This window comes from Paroedura picta, chromosome 11 (assembly GCF_049243985.1).
Source record: "Paroedura picta isolate Pp20150507F chromosome 11, Ppicta_v3.0, whole genome shotgun sequence".
In the NCBI taxonomy this organism is placed as follows: domain Eukaryota; kingdom Metazoa; phylum Chordata; class Lepidosauria; order Squamata; family Gekkonidae; genus Paroedura; species Paroedura picta.
In genome coordinates, this window is record NC_135379.1 from 23,052,593 (window position 1) to 23,073,691 (window position 21,099).

A 21,099-nucleotide genomic window follows, 5' to 3' on the forward strand; every position below is an offset into this window, starting at 1 on the left:
GGACGAAGAAAGCACAAAAAAAAATCCAAGGCCGACAAAAGTTGAGAGAACTTAGGGGCTTCTCCTTTGAGGCAGGCTTGTCACATGACCACCTGTAGCCAATCACGGGTCCTCTACCACGGAGGAGAGCCCAGTTTCAAAACAATGCGATTTTCTGAATATATTCAGGATTAGCAGCCGTCTGAGATATCCCACAATAAAGGTAGGGTCACTCTGGATCAATCCTTCTTGCTGCAGAAGGAAAATTTAAATCGCCCAAAATCCAAACGGAAATCGCATTCTGTGTAGAGGGCAGGGACTGAATCGATCTGGGGTTGGAATAAAAGCTCCGTGCAGTTTACACCCAGATGGCCTGTATGGCGCCTTCCAACTCTATGAGTCTATGATTCTAAGGATGATAGAATGAATGATTCTGGTTTTGGTGTGAAATAGGGAGATGCCAACACTTTTCAGTAGCACAAGCTAGGAGGTACTGAATATCTTTGTTCAATTGCCATTCTGTGTTGAAACACTAGCTAAAGTAACTCCACAAAAATAAATTGAACTGCATTTATAAATCTTTCCAAATGATACAGTGCTCCAGATAACACTCCTCTCCCTCCAATGACCAGTGCTGGCATGTGAGCGGTATTTATACCCCAAAAGGTCCAGTGTGTGATCTTACAGAACTGCAAGCTTAGGCAATAGCTTAGGTGACAGTAATGATAATTCCTGTGTACTTTCCATTAAACTAAAGCCATATATATAATTTTAAATAGGGACCATGTATGTGCATTTCTATGCGCCTCCAGGTCTGGCTGCTGGCATCTGGGGCTTCTTTGTGAACGGCTGGCCGCAAGATGGCTGCATTTGCCAATGCTGCACTTATGCTCAGTGGCATAACAAAATACGTATACCTTGTGTGTTGTGTCTTATTCCACGCCCAGAACCTGTCCCCTTGCAACGCATACACAGGTTATCCTAATGGCATGCACACAAAAGGAGTCTCTTTTATTAAAAGTCGCAACAAAGATAATCAGAATGTGTCCAAACAATGACTTAATACTGAGTTAATTGTTCAGAATTGGAGTTATGAACCTGCTCAGTTATCTGTACCTTTACTGTATACTCTGTATGAGGTGGGAATTTGTCTTTCCTTCAGCCATACTGGAGTATGACCTTGGGATTTTCTCACGTTTTCCTGCAAAAATCGGTCTTTTGAACATAGGGTTATGATGCCTCAACAGGTAATTTTATCTTATCTCCTGATTGTACCACAGTTTACTACCATTCTAAGTGGAATTAATTACTATTTATTTTAGGCTGGCAACTGAAATGCAAGTGGTAGAAGGAGACCGAGGTCATTGCAAATGCTTCCTTAAGACACAGGCTTTCAAAAATTACTTTGCCTATGCAATTCAGTGATTGTGCATTGTAAAAAAAGCTATTTCACAAGATTTGGGAAGCACAGGTTTCCATTTCTTGTTCCTGTCATTAGCTACCTGGAAACTCAACTTCTTTAGCACTGATTTCTGACAGCCAGTGACTTAGTGCACAGAACAGTGGTCTAAAGAGAGGGAGCCACAATATCCTTCCTGGTAGTTATACAGTGGAAGAATGGGGGGGGGGGGGGGTACTAAGAATGTGGCTGCAGAGTTGCTAGCAATCAACCTGTACTACTGATGTGGCTTGCACACCCACTGGTCACAGCTAGAATGCTATCTAACCTACCCTCATGCTTCAGACAGACTTTAGTAAAGGTGCCAGGTTCCAATCTCATCTTCATCTCAACCCAAATGCCTTTTACTGACCGTTTACGCACTGAAAACTTCACTGCCCCAGCTCCCATGCAGGAGCACAAATCGGGGGCAGGTGAGGTGCACTGGGCCAAATGCTCCCCCATATGGGTGCAGGAAAAGGTAGAGCAACCTGCCATGACTTAAACTCCAGCCTGCAGCCTGGTATGAAACCTCCAGTGCGTAAACGGTCACTTCTTGGCATACTGTTTCAATGACAACTACTAGCTGAGCTCTCATCAACTGGTATTTATTTATTGAATTACATGTGTGTAATATCACCAGAAGAACCTAAGATTGTCTAGCTGCCAGTCAAGAGACATTCGGAGGTAGTTTGCCATTGCTTGCCCCAGCATCCTGACCCTGGTATTGCTTGGGGGATACTAGCCAAGTGCTAGCCAGGGCCAACCCTGCTTAGCTTCCAGGATCTGATGGGATTGGGTTTGCTTGAACTATGCAGGTCTCATCAAACATTGTTCTTGGGCTGTTTCTTGGTATGCTTTTGTTGTGGATTAAACAACGGGTGAGCAGATGATTTGTTGTGGGTAGGCTCAAGGGATGTTCTTTGTTGACTCCTGAAGGTGTTTGTTGTGCAGGCACTTCACTGTTGTATTGAACTGCTTGTGCATAGCACACTCTGGATTAGGGCTGCCAATCTGTAGATGGGACCTGAAAGTCTCCCAGAGTTACAATGGATTTTGCAATTACACAGGTCAGATCCTTTGGAGAAAATGGTTCCTTGGGACAATGGACTGCACAAACATTATAGCCTGTTGAGGTCCCTCACCCTCCAAGGCTCCACCCTCCAAATCTCCAGGAAGTTCTGAGCCCAGAATTGGCAACCCCATCAATCTGGACTATATAGATCGAACTATGGGCAACTGGTAAGGTTATGGTTTTGTTTTTTGGGCTCCGTGTTGGATGGCAAGCAATAATCACATTCAGTGTTTTTTTCCTCTGAATTTGCCATCCAATAATGCTAGGTAAATCCATCCAGGCCAGACTTCGTATTTTGCATCTGTGCTGTTTAATATGTCCAAAGGAAGTAGGGATTCCCAGTCATAAAACTGCAATAAGCATCCACGGGCTCTCATAGATAAAACCTGACAACTCTGCATGCAGCCTAAAATGGATCTGAATATTTGAACAGCCTCCCTCAACTCCTGTGTCAATGCCCCAAGGCCCCTCTATTCATCTAGCTTAAATTAATGATCTCACTGATGGCACTCTCAATTGAACCACAGCTCTCCTGAGCCAAGCACTTCCATTCTGAATTTGATTAATTCTGATGACTGTTAATTCTCACTGTTAATTAGGTAAGGTACTTCTGTAAAAAAGAATGGAGCATGTTGTGTAAAAGCAACCGGCACAGATTGCCATCATGCCAGTTTGCGACAGGTTACGAGAAGCTCTTGTAGGCACTGAAAATGTCCCTTTGTTTTTCTCACACGTGTGGAATTTATTATCTGGATGCAGCATTTTGCATCCTTGAAACTTCAGCGTGCCCTTCCTTTTCTTAAAAAGAAATCATGACTAATCCTCATGGTTGCAGACAAGAATATGAGTAAAGCATAAATAGTGTAGAGTAAGCAGGTCTTTCCAAGGAGCATTGGACATCAGGAACATGGGATTTGGGCCCCACTCCCTGTTAGTCTCCTATAGGGACAATTACTAGCTGGTAATTTTCATGTCCCTCCTTCCTGGTCAAAGGACTGAGATCCAAGCTGGGAAAGTTCTAACTCAAATCTAGGTTTAGCCATTCAAAGATGCTTGGCAGCATCTGGCAAGTCATTACCTCTCAGCCTCCAGTTGATCAACCCTTAGGGATGCAGCTATGTAAGATGTGGGATATCCATGACCAGTTCTCTGGATGTATTTATAAGACATAGTCAGCGGGAGCTTGGTTCAATTAGTTCTTTGTTAAAACATTTGCATTTCTGTCTTTTTTTTTAAAAAAACAGACTTTGTCTATAACTCTGAATATAAACTGTATGTTCATTTTGAAATCTCTACAGGGCTATAATGGGTCCGCAGAGCAACCCATTAATTTCTGCCCTAATTAATCAACTAATTAATTATATTTATAGCCCACCCCTCTTGGCCCTGCCATCTTGGGGCAGGTTACATCATAAAACAATACGATACCTTATTATTTGATGTATGCATATACAGAGTTGATTGTCTGGTGGATCTCTCCCACAAGGGAGGAACCAATGCAAGATAATATGCTGGCAGTGGAGACCCCTAGAATGTTTTCCACGTGTGCTGGCCTCAACCATAGGCCTGGTGGAAGAACTTTGTCTTATTGTCCCTACAGAAATGTGCTAGTTCCGTCAGGGCCCTGATGTTCTGCGGGAGCTCATTCCACCAGTCAGGGGTGAGGGCCATGGTCAAGGCCAGCCACACTTCTTTGGGCCTGGGGATCACGTTGGCTGGCTGTAGCTGATTGAAGCGTTCTCTGGGGGACACATATAGATAGGACCTCTGTTTCTTGAGGAGATGGAAGGAACTATCCCCGACATAAAATTTCTAGAGAAATGTCTGGCCATGCAAATGTCCAGATGTGCACCTCAGAAATGCAGTATCGAGAGCTGTTGGAATTCCATGGTATGTGCTTTGTCATTGCTCATACCGTATAAGTTGAATTTTTACTCAATACTATTTCTTGTTAAAGATGCTCCTCTACACACTTCAGGACAGTGTCATATAAGAAGCTACAACATCTCACTAGACATTCTTTAAGAAACATATGTTGCATGTCAGTGGTTGCTGCTGGATATATCTATTTATCATCTTGCTCTTTCCTCCAGATTCCTGGGAAAGGTAGAAGAAATGAAAAATAAAGATCAGAGTTCTAATAGAAGAACAAAGATCTCATTATCCTTGAAGCTATGTTTTCACTTTCTGAGTAGTACTTTGACATCAGATCTTTCTCAGTTCTGTGGCTTGAGATTTCTGTTAACTTCCTCTCTCTCTGCAGGTTTCCATGTTGTCCACCAGCCTGCTCTCAAGAGTTCATTGATTCCTGAAGCAGGCTGAATGGTAGGAGTGCAAACTGGTGGAATACAGACAAATCACAGATGACTGGTTCCATTGCACCTCAACAATCAACCCTGGGCCAGGCTTATCCTTTAGAAATGGGGCAGTGGCTCAGTGGAAGAGCATCTGCTTTGCCTGCAAAGGCCCCAAGGGCAATCTCTGGCATTTCCAATTAAAAAGAACAGGTGATGTGAAAGATCTCTGAGACTCTGGAGAGCCACTGCCATGTTTAATGATTTATGACTTCTCTGTACTGTTACCGTTCTCATTCCATGTAAACCACCCTGAACCTTCAGGGAAGGTGGTATATAAATGTGATAAAATAAATAAATAAATAAATAAAATATCAACCACAATAGATCTAACACAGCATAGGACAGTTTCAGGGGTTCTTCCCCACCATAACCTGCCTTAAATTAGCATTTTATAATCCTGCTGTCATTAATGATTGCTGGGAAGAGACAATACCACATGGCTGGAAAAAACATCTTAATTTTTTAAAAAGCCTTGTAAGTAGAATCACTACTCTGAGATGCGGCTATATTATTTCATTAGTTGGCGCAGAATATTTGGCCAGATGCTTGCTGGAGAAAGGGCAACTTCTTAACCACGTGGCATATGTAAAGTGAGCACATTGACGATTTTGATTAAAATGTTGCTCAGTGGCCTTTCAGGTAAATTCTAAAATTATTTAATATTCTTTCCTACACTTATGCGGGAAATGGCAAAGGCAATATTAATAAAAGAGGGCTTAGAGGAGTGCAGATCTGGAGCACCAACTGCTTGACAAAAATTATTTATCTAGCTAGAGTTTCATTTCAAAGTGAACAGAACCCTGTGATGCCTAAATTATGCCAAGGCCTTAAAAGTCTGTTAGACATTTTTAACTCGCTCTAATTTATTCCAGGTAAACCTTAATCCCTTGCAGAATCAATCTGCCATGAATATGGTTATTTTTTTTAAAAATTCTTAATTCACCCAAGTGATGAGGGGAATATCTGATGACAGCATTGGCACCAAGAGTTTAGCTTAAAATTGTCCTTAAATTGCAATATTGAGGGCAAGAGTTAATAGGATATTTCAGACAATTAACATTTCAATCCTTCTCAAAATCTGTATGAATTCACTTGCATCTCTGCCATTAGAAACATACTGACCAAGCACGTCCCGAGTTTCTAAGCTTACACATTCCACAAAAACACTGTTGAAGAATCTGCCCTGATGTTCTGCAAATCTGACATGGCGAATCACATGCCATGGGGTATCTAAAAGAATAATCAATTGCCAAATGAAAGGCTAGTGTGGCATATCAAATGCAACATGAAACCATGATCTTGTCTTAGACTTTGGGTCTTTCAGGTTCGGGACTGTTTTCTCCAACTGGCGACAGCTTTACAATATCTCAGAGATGGGAGTGATTGTCCATCACTTACTACCTGTCCTTTTAATCTGAGAGGCTGGTAACTGAACCCGGGATGCAAAGTCCCTGCACTGAGCTGCAGCCCTACCTGACCGTATGATTTTTCTAAGCATTATAATAGCAGAAAACAAGAAAGAAAATCCTAGAGCCAAAAATAAATTCCCAACAGGGATGTAGAGATTCCATAAGAATTCTTTTGCTGGATCAGACAAAGGTAAATCTTGACCAATGTTCTGTTTCCAACAGGCCAGTCAGGAGCTGGATATCCTTCTCTTATTATTTTTGATTTTGTTTTCAGTATTTAATAAAGGGGCACACACACACAGATACACACACACACAAGCACAGAGTATTTCAATGCAACCCTGTTGAAAGCCGGGTTCCATTAAACTTGTCACAACTAATAGACACTAATCTATCTCCGTTGAAGCTGAGTGGCTCTTTTAAAAAGCTATCTAAGCTAGAGGCCATCACCATATCCTGCGATAATGAATTTCCTCCATGAATTATGTGTTGTGTTTCATTGGCTACTTTCCAGACATTCAGTGTGCAGGCTGAAGAGATTACATATCTTATTTAAAAGATAAACAAGTCCCCAGCCCTGTAAATTTGTTACCTTATAATTGGTCCATGAATTAAAAGCAATCCTTTTCCACATCTGTTTTTTTTAAATGTGCACCCAGAGATCAATGTGGCTGTCTTTTTAGCAGTGATGTAAAGAACATCAGCTTCCCCTCCATTTTTCTTTCCTTACTCCTCGATAACAATCCAGTCAAGTGAGTTTCTGTTGTGCAAAAGAAGACAAAATCCTTTCTACGTGTGATGATATGGCACTTTCTTTTTTGTATAATGGCTAGAGTTTTTAAACCCAATGCTGTAATTAAATGTAATGAACTGTAATTCTTCTGAGGGAACACAGGAAGACAGCAGGATTCAAGAGACATTTAGAACCATTTGGGGTTTTCTTCCAACCTGTCTTTCAGCATTTGAAGTTTCAGTAGCCAATAGTTTCGTTTGTATGAAGGATGTCTTTAAATAAAATCTTCACAGGCTTTGAGGTAAATTACTTACTCTTCCCCCAGGAGTCTCCAGGGAGAAACTAATATTCATGAAAAACACATCTAATGAAGTCAAGTGTCAGTTTTAAAATGGCCTCAGCATTTAAAAGGATGCGACATAAAGATGGGAGTGTTCTCTTCCAACTGAGGGAAACTAGACAGTCAGATCAATTCCTAAATCATGAAAATAGACTCTGTCTTCTTAATATATTCTTGGACAAATTATGCCCAGTCAAAATACACTCAAAATAAGATACAAGGGAACTGAGATTTTTCATTATTGATAAGACATGGGTCACCGAGTGAAAGCATTACTAACAATGTGACCCTTAACAGGATTATACTGTTCTAATTCTATTGAAACCATTGGCTTAGACTGGAGTTACTTTGCTCTGTAAAACTTAACTGTCTTGGCAACATTTTCAAAACTCTCTGGCACTTTGATCCTATAGAAATGGACCCTGTACTGACTAACTCAGCAACAACAATGTTCTGCAAAAGAAAATCAAGGTATATCCAAGCATTACCAAATCATTATGTTCACTATTACATAATTAACTCTAATCTTTCATATGTTGAATCCATATCTTCCATTCTACCTTTTCCAAGAACGGACTGTATCCTTGCTCTTCTTGTCTGTATGAACACCTACTCCCTTATCAACCTGCCTGACCACTGCAGGTTGCAGTGCAGCTCCTTCAGAGGCTTGGCTTTAGGTGTCCATGACTTCTGAGATTAGTCAGGTGTCAACAAAGGAGAGGGTCTTCTTGGTCTTGGCACCAAAGCTCTAGAACTGTATCCCCAGGGAGATTCCTCTGCCTCCTTCTGTCAAGTCTTCCACCAGTGGGTAAAGACCTTTGTTGTTTCATTTGGCATTGCCTCAGGGATCCCTCCTTCCTAACCAGTGTTTAAAAGGTTGTTTAAGTATTTCTAATTCTTTCTTTAATGATGTATTTTGGGTTTTAGAGATTTAAAAATGTGATTTTATTATGCATGTTTTAAAACAGTGGTCCCCAACCCTCGGTCTGGGGACCAGGACCGATCCGGTTGACCAGTCGGTACTGGGCTGCAGCTCTTCATCCTCCTCCTCCCCGGTTGCTGCCTCGGGGGCTGCCCTGCCACTCTGCCACTCTGCCACTCTGCTGCTGGCTCACCTTTGGTGCTCTCCAGTGGCCGCCATGGTTGGGGCTCCCCCTTGGCATGGCACTGCGCAGCTGCTGCTGGCAGCGCTCCCCAGCAGGCGGCAGGAAGTCAGGGGCGCTGGCAGGAAAGTAAGTGGAACAGGGGCAAACGACTACCCCCCCGGCCTCAGTAAAATTGTCAAGCGTTGACTGGTCCCCGGTAATAAAAAGGTCGTGGACCATTGTTTTAAAATATTAACCACCATGGTGGCCCTTGTAAGAGCAGAAAGGTAGGATACAATTGTTATAAATAAATAAACTGTCAGGAAATGATATGCATGAAATTGTAATAACTCCTGGGACAGCTGGATAACACAGCATGCCACCCTGTCCTGATTGGTTGACCAGATTTGCTTTGACCCAGTTGTGTTCCATTCCTCATTTGAAGTTCAGGGGTTTGGAGCAAATTGAGCAGCAGCATGATCCAAGTGTATTTATTTAATACAGCACTACACCAGATAAAATAGATAGCAAAAAACACTGGGAACTGATACAAAATCAGCATCATCATCTGCTATGAATGTCTCTTCTTGAAACTTATATTTGGTTCTTCCTCATTTCCAAGGAAGTGCAGGGTCACTATTGCATTTCATTTTGTTTTTGAAAGCCCAGATCCTAATGGCACAAGTGCATCCATCTGATTCCTAGTGATGTATGCTGCTAAATGACAATAGTGTCATCACTTCCACCCATACTCCTTAGCCTCCTCATACTTTGGGCTGTCACTCTCAGTGGCTTAACAATAAGCTTTCAGGAAACTTCCCTAATAGAAAATTTGCCCCCCCCTGTCAACTTGACACTATCCAATGTGAGCAGGCTACATTCACCTTGCCCTCCTTATCTCACAAGAATTGTCTTTTTCATGACTGCTTTGTCCGGAAACAGGTGGCAACTTATTAGCAAAGGTACCTGTTGAAACAGGTCAAGGAGCATATAGTTCTAGGATCTGAATAATGTTGAAATATAACAGATGACCAATGATTGTATCATTGGCAGTTTCAACTTTCGAAACCACTTCTACTGCATAATTCATTCATGTATTGATCATATTGATGCCGAATTTACATTGGACAGAACATCAATAGTGCAGGTTAACGAGTTGCTGCAGTAGAAAAATCAGTTAGTTATGAAAATACTCCTATGCTTAAAAAGCCTTATTATATGGTAAGGATTATCTTCAGCATTCTATGGGGGCCTCTGCATCAAATTATGACTCACTTGTCAATGGTTTGTTTTGTGTGAATTATATGGCATCATTTGAACTGACCACATGATGGCATCAACCTATCACTTCTTTAACTTAATGGTCTTGGCAATTTTTTACCCTGTTTTGGCCAGTTTAGTTAGAAAACTGCTGTGAAAACTATGCTAAAAATTCAGAAATGTTATTTATTTTTAAAATCTCAAGGTCCTTACAAGAAGCAACTACAATTACTGAACAGCAACAAGAATTTTAGAAAGATCATGATAAAATACCAAAAATACAAAGCATGTAAAACAACCAACATACAGACTCAAAAAAAGCAATACAGAAGGTACAATGAAGTAAAATCCATATCTAAAATAACCAGAATGAACTGAATATTTCAATCACAATCAGCATCCAACACAAATGCCAGTCAAAAGAAGGAGGTCTTCATGTGTTTTCCAAACTTTCAAAGGGATGAAGCCAGGTGTACATGAAAGGGGAGTTGAGTGTGCCATCACCAAGAAGACCTTGCCACATTCTGCAAGGAGTTGGACTAGATGCCCATGGAGATCCCTTCCAACTCTATGATTCAACTGAATAATGACCACCAGTCCCATTCTATAATTAGCATTACATATCAGGATACTACTGAGATCAAACTCCAGGTTCTATAAAATTCAAACACTCTGTTTGAATTTTAGTCCACAAATGGGATGTTTAGTCCACAAATGGGGAGAATATGTTGCTTACTCATGCAGTGCATTCAAAGAGATTTTATAATAGAGATGGACTATTAAGACAAAACTACATTTTTAATCGACTGCAGAATGTAACAGACAGCAGAAATCTCCATTGTAACCTGTAGCCATAGGTCATAGATACAGTTAATGGTCTCAATTTTGATTCTGCTGACAGATTCACGTGAGAATGTCCCATTGTGCTTTTTTCAACCCCCTTCCTCCTCCTAATTGGCTCCTGTTCCCAATATGCTGCTTAAGGATTACATTCAAAGTCTCTCCCCCTCTCTCCTTGTGACATCTTCATTGCTGCTTCATTAACCGGTGCACCATCAATGCATTTCATTACAGCCTCTCTCTTCCCACACTGCGCTGATCTCAAAGATACAAATCTGCTCTCAGAAGCTAGTCTGTATTTATCTTCCCTGGATTTCAAAAGAAGGGGAAATTGGCTAAATCATCCCAAGGGCAAATATACCCATGTTTGTCTTTCTTCCTCTGTCTGCTCCCTTGAGCAGATGGGAAGATCCTTAGTCAGGGACAATTGTTGATCTAGGTTTCAAAAATATACCATTCTATATATATATATATATTCTGGGTTCTGAGCTGGTCCTTCAAGCTTCCCCGGAAGAAAGAAGGTTCTGATCAGAAGCAATTCACATGGCTAGCAAATGAAACAGCGAATGATTGCTGATAAATGGAAGACTTCCCTGTTTGCTTGCAGATGCCTGGGCATTCCTATAGGGAGGTCATCTTTGAAATATGTTTTTTGTTGTCATAGAAGGATAGAAGTAATTACGTTAGCAAATCAGATAGTGAGAAGGAATGGCAAATCATAACTCCAGCAAAGATCCGCTAGATCCTCCAGATTGATGGGATAAGTGCTCAGTTCATATTCCCCATTTCCTATTATAAAAAAGCAATTAATCTTACACTGAATAACTGGGAAATTTAGGGAATCACAGCTGAGTCTTGTTATTACGAATGACTTTAGTATGAGGTGTGTTCTGATCAGCATGGTGCATGACTTGAATGAAAGATTAGCCCCCTTTGTGTGTGTGAGTGCCAATTTGCTTTCCTTTTCACATATTATAATGGCAGTCATATTTTATTCTAGTACTGAGTACTGTAAAAGAGGGAGAAATAACTATACAAAGGACTACATGATGGACTTTGGCAATCATTTTTAGTGATGACTTTTCCTCATCCTTTTCTTTGACTCGACAACATTTTAGACTGTATACTTTTTGGAACAGGAATCTGCATTCTGGTTAACAAGGAGAATAATTGTCATAGTAATCATCACAAAACGTTATCATTACCTTAAAATCCTTTAAATTAGTAACTAGCAAGAAAGCCCATTGCAACCAGATCAACACGGCGGCCCGCTTGAATCACATTGAATACCTGTAAAACCTGCATGTATGCATGCCCATCTGTATATAAGAAAAAGCAAGCACACATTCACTTTTAACATGGAACTAAGGACTGGAACCTGGATAAATGTGGATTTAAAACTCCCATATTCAACTGCAAATATGTTGAAGAAAAAGAAGAATTGGTTTTTATAGGCTACTTTTTTCTACCCAAAAAGGTCTCAAAGCAACTTTCAATCCCCTTCCCTTTCCTCTCCCCACAACAGACAATAGATGCCCTGTGAGGTAGAAGAAGAAGAGGAAAAGTTGGTTCTTATATGCTGCTTTTCTCTACCTGAACAAGTTTCAAAGCGGCTTACAATCCCCTTCCCTATCCTCTTCCCACATCAAGCACCCTGTGAGGTAGGTGAGGCTGAGAGAGCCCTGATATTACTGCTCAGTCAGAACAGCTTTATCAGTGCTGTGGAGAGCCAAAGGTCACCCAGCTGTTTGCGTCTGGGAGAGTGTGGAATCAAACCTGGCTCTCCAGGCTAGAAGTCCGCACTCCTAACCACTACATAAGAGAACCTCCCAACACATATTTAAAGAAAAACCAAGTATACCTGTGTACACTGTACATAAATTCACTGTTATTTTGTAGTCAGGGCAGTAGTCTGTATCCAAAGGATTTTCATCTACATCTACATAGTTTCAATAAGGTAGGACTGATAATATAGGCTGGAAGGCATGGAAAGTTATATGGCAGGAGAAGAACAGGTAAACCAAAACTAAAACAGTTGTGCTAAAGAAACAGAGCCTCTGGGAAGGTATTTAAATGAAGAGAGTGATGTAGAGAAAGATGGAGGCTTCTTCTTCAGATGTATTGTACCCAAAGCACTACCAAGGGGGGGGGGGATTTGGAAATGCCTTCAAAAACAAAGAGTGTGTGTGTGTCATATATCCCATGTAAAAGAAGATGAATGGGCCCTTTAAAAAAGGAGACACTGCTTTTCCCTTTTGCTATTGAACCAACAGCAGTTGTGTGCAGCACAATGGGATGGACATTAATGTCAAATGCTTTTGAGTTAGTTCCATTTACAATGTAATCCTAAACAGTGTTACACTCTTCTAATCCACGAAGGCTCTTGTTTTGAGAAGGCTGGAATCGTGGTTATCATGTGTTCTAAGTCTCTTCTCCTTCCTTCCTTTCAGGTCACATGTGCAAATTTAACCAGTGGTGGAAAATCAGAACTTCTAAAAACAGGCGGTTCCAAATCCACATTAAAGCACATATGGACAGAAAGCAGCAAAGACTTATCCATCAGCCGGCTGCTATCCCAGACTTTTCGTGGCAAGGAGAATGATACGGATTTGAGCCTGCGGTATGATGCCCCCGAAACGTATTCTGAGCAAGACCTCTGGGACTGGCTGAGGAACTCGACAGACCTTCAAGAGCCTCGCCCCAGAGCAAAGAGACGGCCCATTGTCAAGACGGGAAAGTTTAAGAAAATGTTTGGCTGGGGTGATTTTCATTCTAACATCAAGACAGTGAAGTTAAACCTGTTGATAACTGGGAAAATTGTCGATCACGGAAATGGGACGTTCAGTGTTTACTTCAGGCATAATTCTACAGGCCAAGGGAATGTATCTGTCAGCTTGGTGCCCCCTACCAAAATAGTGGAGTTTGACTTGGCACAACAAACAGTGATTGATGCCAAAGATTCCAAGTCCTTTAACTGCCGCATTGAATACGAGAAGGTGGACAAAGCCACCAAGAACACAATCTGCAACTATGACCCGTCGAAAACATGTTATCAGGAGCAGACCCAAAGCCACGTGTCATGGCTCTGTTCCAAGCCCTTTAAAGTCATCTGTATTTACATTTCATTTTATAGTACAGATTATAAACTAGTTCAGAAGGTGTGTCCTGATTATAACTACCACAGTGACACACCTTACTTCCCTTCAGGTTGAAGAGAACTGCGTGTCTGTGACTGGACCCTGAGGAATAAATAATTGTTATTATTATTAATAAAAAAAGAAAGATAAAAGAGGTCATATGCCAGGGCTGTAACCTCAAGGAAGAAGGCCACATCTCTTTCCTGGAATGTGTCTACACTCTGCTGCTGATGTCAACGGATTGTCAATATGTCCGTGGAAACCAGCCTCGTGCCATTTCTGCCCAGTCAGCTCCATGCATATCTCTCTGGCTGTAAATCACTATGGATTTTAAATAACGCCACATGCAATTTCTCTCTCCTTCCCTCCCTCCCCTTTCTCCCTCTTTACAGCTCACATCTATTGAGATTCCTGTTAAAGAGGGCTTTCATTGTCTGATATATAATGTTCCAGGATAACCTATCATCAAGGCAAAAGGGATTAACTAGACAGAAAATGTTTTCTAACATAGACTGTTATGGAAATCGCGTTTTACGTCTTGAATACATGATAATCGATAATCCCCTCTCATGCATTCCACCACTTGGAGTAGCTGTGCCAGTAAATAATTCTGTAGGAGCAAATGCTTGTTAAAAGGTGGGGGATGGGAGGGGATCTGTGTATGACAAGTTCCACATTCTTCTCTATGAACACGGCCAAGTGAAATGCCTTTCTTCCAGCACACAGCGGGGCACATCCAGGGTGGTGTTGGGTGGTCCTTTTCCCACAGAGGGCGCCTGATGAACCAATAAAGATCAGCAACCATTGGAATTTACATGTGACCAGAATTTATGATTTTTTTGTATTTTGGTAGTCGTCACTTAAAACAGGTAGAAACAAGACCAGCCAAGATGCTCTTCGAGGAAAGAAAATAGGTAACATGTAAGTTGTAAATGACTGTCTTATCTTTATTACGGGGGAAAAAAAATTGTAACAAATTCAATATCCTAGTCTTCATTTGTATGAATGGTTTGTATTGTACATAGTTTAACCAGTGTTATTTGAGCTGCTTATTAATATTAACTTGTAATTGTCTCTCTGCTTGTTATTGGTTCAAAACAAAACAAGGAAATGAGGAATCCATTTTATCAATGTAGCTGTAAACTCCATTTAAGAAGACAGAATTCTGTACAAAGCATTTATTCAGCTAAAAGTATTGTTGAAAGCTATACACTTACAACATTTACAGTCTGTCTGTACTTAGGTCTTTTATTTCCAGGTGAAAAAGATTGAAATGTACATACAAATAAAATACTTAAATTCGAGTTTCAATATGCACTCTGTAGATGGTGGCTTAAGTAGTGTGGGCTGGAAACTGGCTACACAATGGCAGTGGCCTTTTTTGTTGTCAAACATATGCAGAATATCTTCAACTCTGACCCTATAAACTGTTCCCTGTACACCTTTTTCTCTATCTGGTATGTGGATTTGAGGCCCTTTTCAGGACACAGAATTCTATCACCCATGCTTTATTTATGCTCATGGCAACCCTGGGATATAAACCTAAGGACTACAGTAAGGTGGCAGGATCAGCCCCATGCAACAGAACAGGTTTACAACTGATTATATCTGTATGTATTGAGGGGTGGGAGTTAAATGACAGTACGTGGCAAGCTGGATAAGTGGAATCGCACCCCCTCCCAAGTGATTTTCCCCAACCATTCCCTCCCCCCCCTATGAATCTCAGAATCTCACTGGAAATAACTCCCAGTCAGAGAAAAACAGATTATAAGCCATGGGGAGGATAGCCCTAAAGGGTGGGTGTGGGTGAGTTTGGTACTAATTAAGCACTTGTGCATTAAATTACCATCCTGACGTTATTGGTAATCAGCACAATGTGCATTTTGATATGCAGGCCATGTGACTGCAATATTCAGTTACCCTTATTCATACAGGTAATCAGTAGTCCATTAGACTGCTCTGTATTACATCACATGAGTGACTCTTTGCACTGTCCCATTGTTTTTTGGCTTGCAACAAAGGCAAGTGGATCTGATGGTCTTGGTTTGCCATCACACGAACCCACAAAATGCCATCTATCACTGTTTTTTTCTGCCCAACAATCCTGATAGTCGGCTAAGCTAAGAGATGATGATTTGTCCAAAAGATTCCCAGTGAGTTTCATAGCTGAATAGCTATCTGAACCCAGATCACGTGCATCATTATATCCACTACTACATACCACCTTCAAGTATCTCAGTGTGTTTTACTGAAGATATGTTTCTAAGACATATGACCGTATGAAAGCTGGGCCACTGAGCACAGCACTGTAAACATCTTTTGGCAACAACTCTCATGCCACAGTCTTTCCCAGCCTTGCTTCTTGAGATCCCTTTTCAATGGAGATGCTGAGAAAGCTAGGATTTTTATGCATGATAAGCATGAGCTCTACCATAAAGAGCAAAGAGGCCCACATTTTCATGCAAAGAACAGTCTAGGGCTGATAGCAATAGATTGAGATTGAAAGTAGTTCAATTTATTTAAACAAAGTGAATGTCTCTGAATTGGTAAATTAAGTGTCTGTAGAACTGTCTTAGTATAGGAATTATGGTAGAGAAAGCCCTACTCCATTTTGCCATTTATGTTGGGTCATAGTGTAGATCTCCATGATTTCAGTCAGCAGATGGGTTCCTATAGAAAATGTTTTTCAGTAAGCAGTGGTTCCAAAGAGTGTGTCAGGTCAAAAGTGGACCATGCAACATTAAGCCATGATGTTGAAACAGCCACGACCCAGATAGCCTTGGCAGCATAGCCAAATATAGTGGTTATGGGTAGCGGACTCTAATCTGGAGAACCAGGTTTGGTCCCCTATTTCTCCTCCACATGCAGCCAGCTGGGTGACTGAGCTACTCACAGTACACTTAGGGCTATCCTTGCAGAGCAAGTTCTGTTAGAGCTCCCTCAGCAACACCTACCTCACAGGTACCTTTTCCACATGATTACTAAAGGCTGGGCCAGCACTCATCTGGTAGTGGGACTATTCACTTCCAGATGACATTGGCATTGGCCCGGCCCTGGCCCAACCCTGTCCTGAATCAGGCCCTCTGTTGCTCTGCAGCAAGGGAACACAAATTCTTCTTGTGTTCCCTTCCTTGCTGCGGGTGCCAACAGGGCCTATCTCAGGGTAGGTCCATGTGGAAGTGGAAGAGTCAGGCATTCCAGGTCTGGCTCCTCCCCTATCTAAGGCATCCTGGAAGGGACAAAAAATGCCATGGTCAGTTCTGCAGTACTTCATGGCGGTGCAGAGCCAACTTGGGTATTTAAAAATATTTCTTGAAAATATCCACCCCGACTGCCATGAAATGTTTTGGAATGTCTCAGCCCTGGCTGCCTCATGTGGAGGCAGTAATCCGGGGTGGACTGGGTCCGGTGAGGAAAATCTTCTCCTGTCTGGACCTGGGAAAAGGCAGCACAAAGTGCCCTGTCACTAAGAACTGGCAGCAGCCTGGAACAGTGCTGCCAGTGCAGAAAGAGGATGTCTGTTGGGAGAGGAAGGGAAAAGTATTTGTAAGCCAATTTGGGACGGGGACCCTTAGCCCTTTTGATACCTTGTTTCAAACATTTTAATTTCTTGGTACTGAAGCTTTACATACTATAAAATGCTATAAAGTAAACCAAGGAAAATTATTTTTACTTAAAATGATAACTCCAGCCATCATGGAGACTGATTTTAGATTCTTCATTGTGTCCCTATTCTGGGTAGGTGAGATAAGAGAATCCCCCAGTGTTCATTAAAGACTCCACCTACCTCCCCAGACATTTGCAGACATAGCTTTACAGATTGGGAATCATGATTTTGCCATGGGAGATAGGATTCCTCAGGACTGTGATGCTGACAGGGAATGTGCTATCTCTGTTTCAAATGAGTTCTCTGTATAACTTTCTCAATACATTCAGTGACAACTATTTTTGGGGAAGCAACTCTTTGTTCCTTGATGTTATTTTCATAGCTACTGTCATGTGTTGTGTGTTGGCATTCAAATAGCAAAAACTAAATACTTTTTTTCTTGATTTTTCTTTTAAGATTATTGATTTGCCTTGTTTGGTTTCTTGCTGCAGTATTTTTTTTAAATAGTCATCCTCTCTTAGATTTCATAGATCTAGTCAAGTGATTGGTCAACAGAGCTACCCCCAGGACCTGCATTTGAGGGGTATATGTTCTGGTCTGCAGCAGCAGGAGGAAAATCTTAAACAGATGTGCCCCCAGGTATAAATCATTCCATCTGCAGAAGGTAGCTCTGTTGGGTCAAGGAAATGTAAGGGAATAACACTCTTTAAGACAGAACTGTTAGTATCTTTGATATGAGGTTCTACGTGAAATTACTCAGTCATTTGGCTGCTGACCATTGACACTTTAAAAACTGAAAATACAGGATCTGCATGTTGTATCATTAATGCAATCATAAATTCATAGAGGCAGAAAGGGAAAAAAAGACCAATCGGCTGTTTAAAGAGCAAGTTCTGATTCAGCACTCTCTAGTAATTCCCCTTTCTCCCCCTTTTTTTAAAATATGGTTCCCCCAAATTTTCTAACTTGTGACATGAATGGCTTTTCATATTTTTTCTTCTGTTTTGTTCCAAATGTAGCATATTTCTCTAAGGGCAAATCAGCATCTCTACTGATCTCTACACAAAAACCTTCGTCTTACCAATGCTTTGATTTTATTTGACAAGTTTTAATTCCTAAACATTTTTACATGAAAATAAGTCCTACTGAATTCAGTATGACTTCCTTCCTAGTCAATATTCTTTGGATTGTAACTTCAATCTCTTTCTGAAAATGGATCACTGACCAACGGCAGTAGATTTGTAGACCCTAACACAATCTAGCATGCTTGCTTTTTGGCATAGACTTTAAAATTTTTATAATTTTGTAGTATCCTAGAGCCATAACTAGAAATCCATGCTTTTGGATAGACTTGATTGTGCCAAATATTGTGTTTATTAAAAACAAATAGTTAAAATAGAGGATGGAAGCAAAGTACTGTCACCATTGTCTCTTGAGTATGTTCTTTCTTTCCCATGTTTTCACAGTCTGTATTATCATTACCAATCACAGAATTAAAGTTCTCCATTGAGATAAAAATATTGACATGTGGTCATGTGTTAAATATTTTCTCAAATGTTTATGGTAAAGCTAACTAAGGCATCTATTGTGGGTGCGTACAATTGTTTTAGAATTATCATCATAGGCACATGACACCTTTGTGATGTAATGTTCATTATCATTAACAAAAAGTAAGATGTTTTCAAAAATAGCTGATATGTTAGCAAAATTACAGTGTAAAGAGAAATGAGGGATAGAAGGCTTCAGAGAGGCAACCAGTGTTTGATCAGACCACATATAAAAACTATCTCAGCTCACATTCTCTTAAACATATCTGTGCCCAACAAGGTGAAGAGAACTGAACTGTGAACACTTATTTTCTTTTCAGAACTAAAACAATGGAATTGTATGTAAGAGCTGCTACTTCTAGTCTGTTCTTATTCAGATGTACTTCAAATGTCTATGTTAAGAATTTAATTTTTCATAGCACTTACGTGTTAACTTCATTGCAGGCCCATAAATATCACATTCCATGTTCTGGTATTCAAAACTTTAAACTAACCATTCTTCTCAGACAATATTTTAGCAGCAGAAGTCATACAGTCATTCAGTTGTAGTGTAACACAGAAGAGACTGTGATCCTAAGCAGAGTTTAGCCTTCTAAGATAATTGAAGTCAATGCTCTTAGTAACTCTAATTGCCAGTGAGGGTTGGGACATGTGGGGGTAGCAATTGGCAATGACATAATATAACTTCTAGTGAAAACCAGAAATGACACCAGGCTTCTCCAGGAATTTTCAAAAACTCTATGATAAAACAAAGTTTTGGCAGTTCCTAGAGAGGACTTGGAAGTGTTAGTCCTCTCTAGGAATAGCTGAAACCTCTGTGGTTTCACTATAGAGTTTCTGTTGTTTCCTAGACAGGTGCGATTTTGCTTCCAATTTTTTCCAGGAAGTAACACAGTATAGGCGTACCAGCCACAGGACTCGGAGTGGTGGTGGGGGGATCTGCTTCTTGCACCAGGGAAACTAGCAACCCTAGACTGCACTGTAATTTAACTATTGCACTTACGTTGTTTGGTACATTGGAATGTCCAGTTCCAGTGCGAAAAGAATGCCTGTATGTCAATTCAGTTGTGAATTATTTATATCTTTGGATGAAACTTCAAGATATGGTTAGGGTAACAACCTTATCTTTGCTCGGTAGCAAACATAATAAACAGTATGTGAACATACTGGGAAATGTCATATCAAATGAGCAAAAATGGATCTTATAGAAGAAGATAAATTACAAGTTAATTTTTAAAAATCACAACTAAATAAAAAATGAGTGTTTCCAGCTTCTCATATCCACAAAGGGTAGACTCTCTGTATTAGAATCACCATTTACTATGTTTTACATAGCTAATACATTGCATAAATTCATTTTGGGTAAGTGGTAACATAGTAGCCTTCAAACATAATTAATAAAAATCAAGTACTTTTACAGTTACATAATTTGCCCCTACTTAAAATGTAACTTTTGTGATTGGTTGGCATGTAGGGAATGACAATTACTGCTGCCCTGGTTAAGAGTGACCGAGAATCTGCCTAATTAAGTGGGAGGTCACCATTTTCATACTGGTATGTTTGCCCTCTATGCCCTCTCTATGAATCAAGCTGCACACAAGCTCCCATAGGAGAAAATGGAAGCTGTCCATTTTCATAAAATAAATGAAATTGCAAAAAGAGTCATGCTCTGCTTTGTCTGGCCAAGGTCCCCCTATCCAAACATGTTAACAGAGTTTAGCCAAGTGGGACATCGTAAGTGTCCACAAACTTAGCATTACAAGAAATGCAGCAGCTCTTGTCTTTGGCTTAGTAGGCACAGGAGAAGGACATTGAGGTTCCGCCATGGTCATAGAGTTGACTACAATAGACGTGTTGTTTATTTATTTATTTATTTATTTATTTATTTATTTATTTATTTATATGACTTTTATTCTGCCATATCTCACCAGAGCATGTTAGATTTAAAGTATCACCATGCCCCAAAGAATGTCCTTTTGACAATAGTAAATTACATTACTGGAGGGACATATTTCTCACTAAGTCTCAAGGCAGATTACATTTTATATATATATATATATATGAGGCTGGGGGTTCAATCCCAGCAGCCGGCTCAAGGTCAACTCAGCCTTCCATCCTTCCGAGGTCGGTAAAATGAGTACCCAGCTTGCTGGGGGGTAAACGGTAATGACTGGGGAAGGGAATGGCAAACCATCCCGTATTGAGTCTGCCATGAAAACGCTAGAGGGCGTCACTCCAAGGGTCAGACATGACCTGGTGCTTGCACAGGGGATACCTTTACCTTTACCTTTA

At 40.7% G+C, this 21,099-nt stretch overlaps 1 protein-coding gene across 1 annotated transcript in view; it reads left to right on the top strand.

Moving 5' to 3' along the window:
- Positions 1-14,964, top strand: part of NXPH1 (neurexophilin 1) — a 174,659-nt gene extending 159,695 nt beyond the window's left edge. The window contains exon 3 of the mRNA XM_077303504.1: positions 12,967-14,964. Coding sequence (XP_077159619.1) covers positions 12,967-13,728 — 762 coding nt within the window. The 3' untranslated portion in view covers positions 13,729-14,964. The remainder of the gene's footprint in view (positions 1-12,966) is intronic.
- The last annotated feature ends 6,135 nt before the right edge of the window (positions 14,965-21,099 follow it).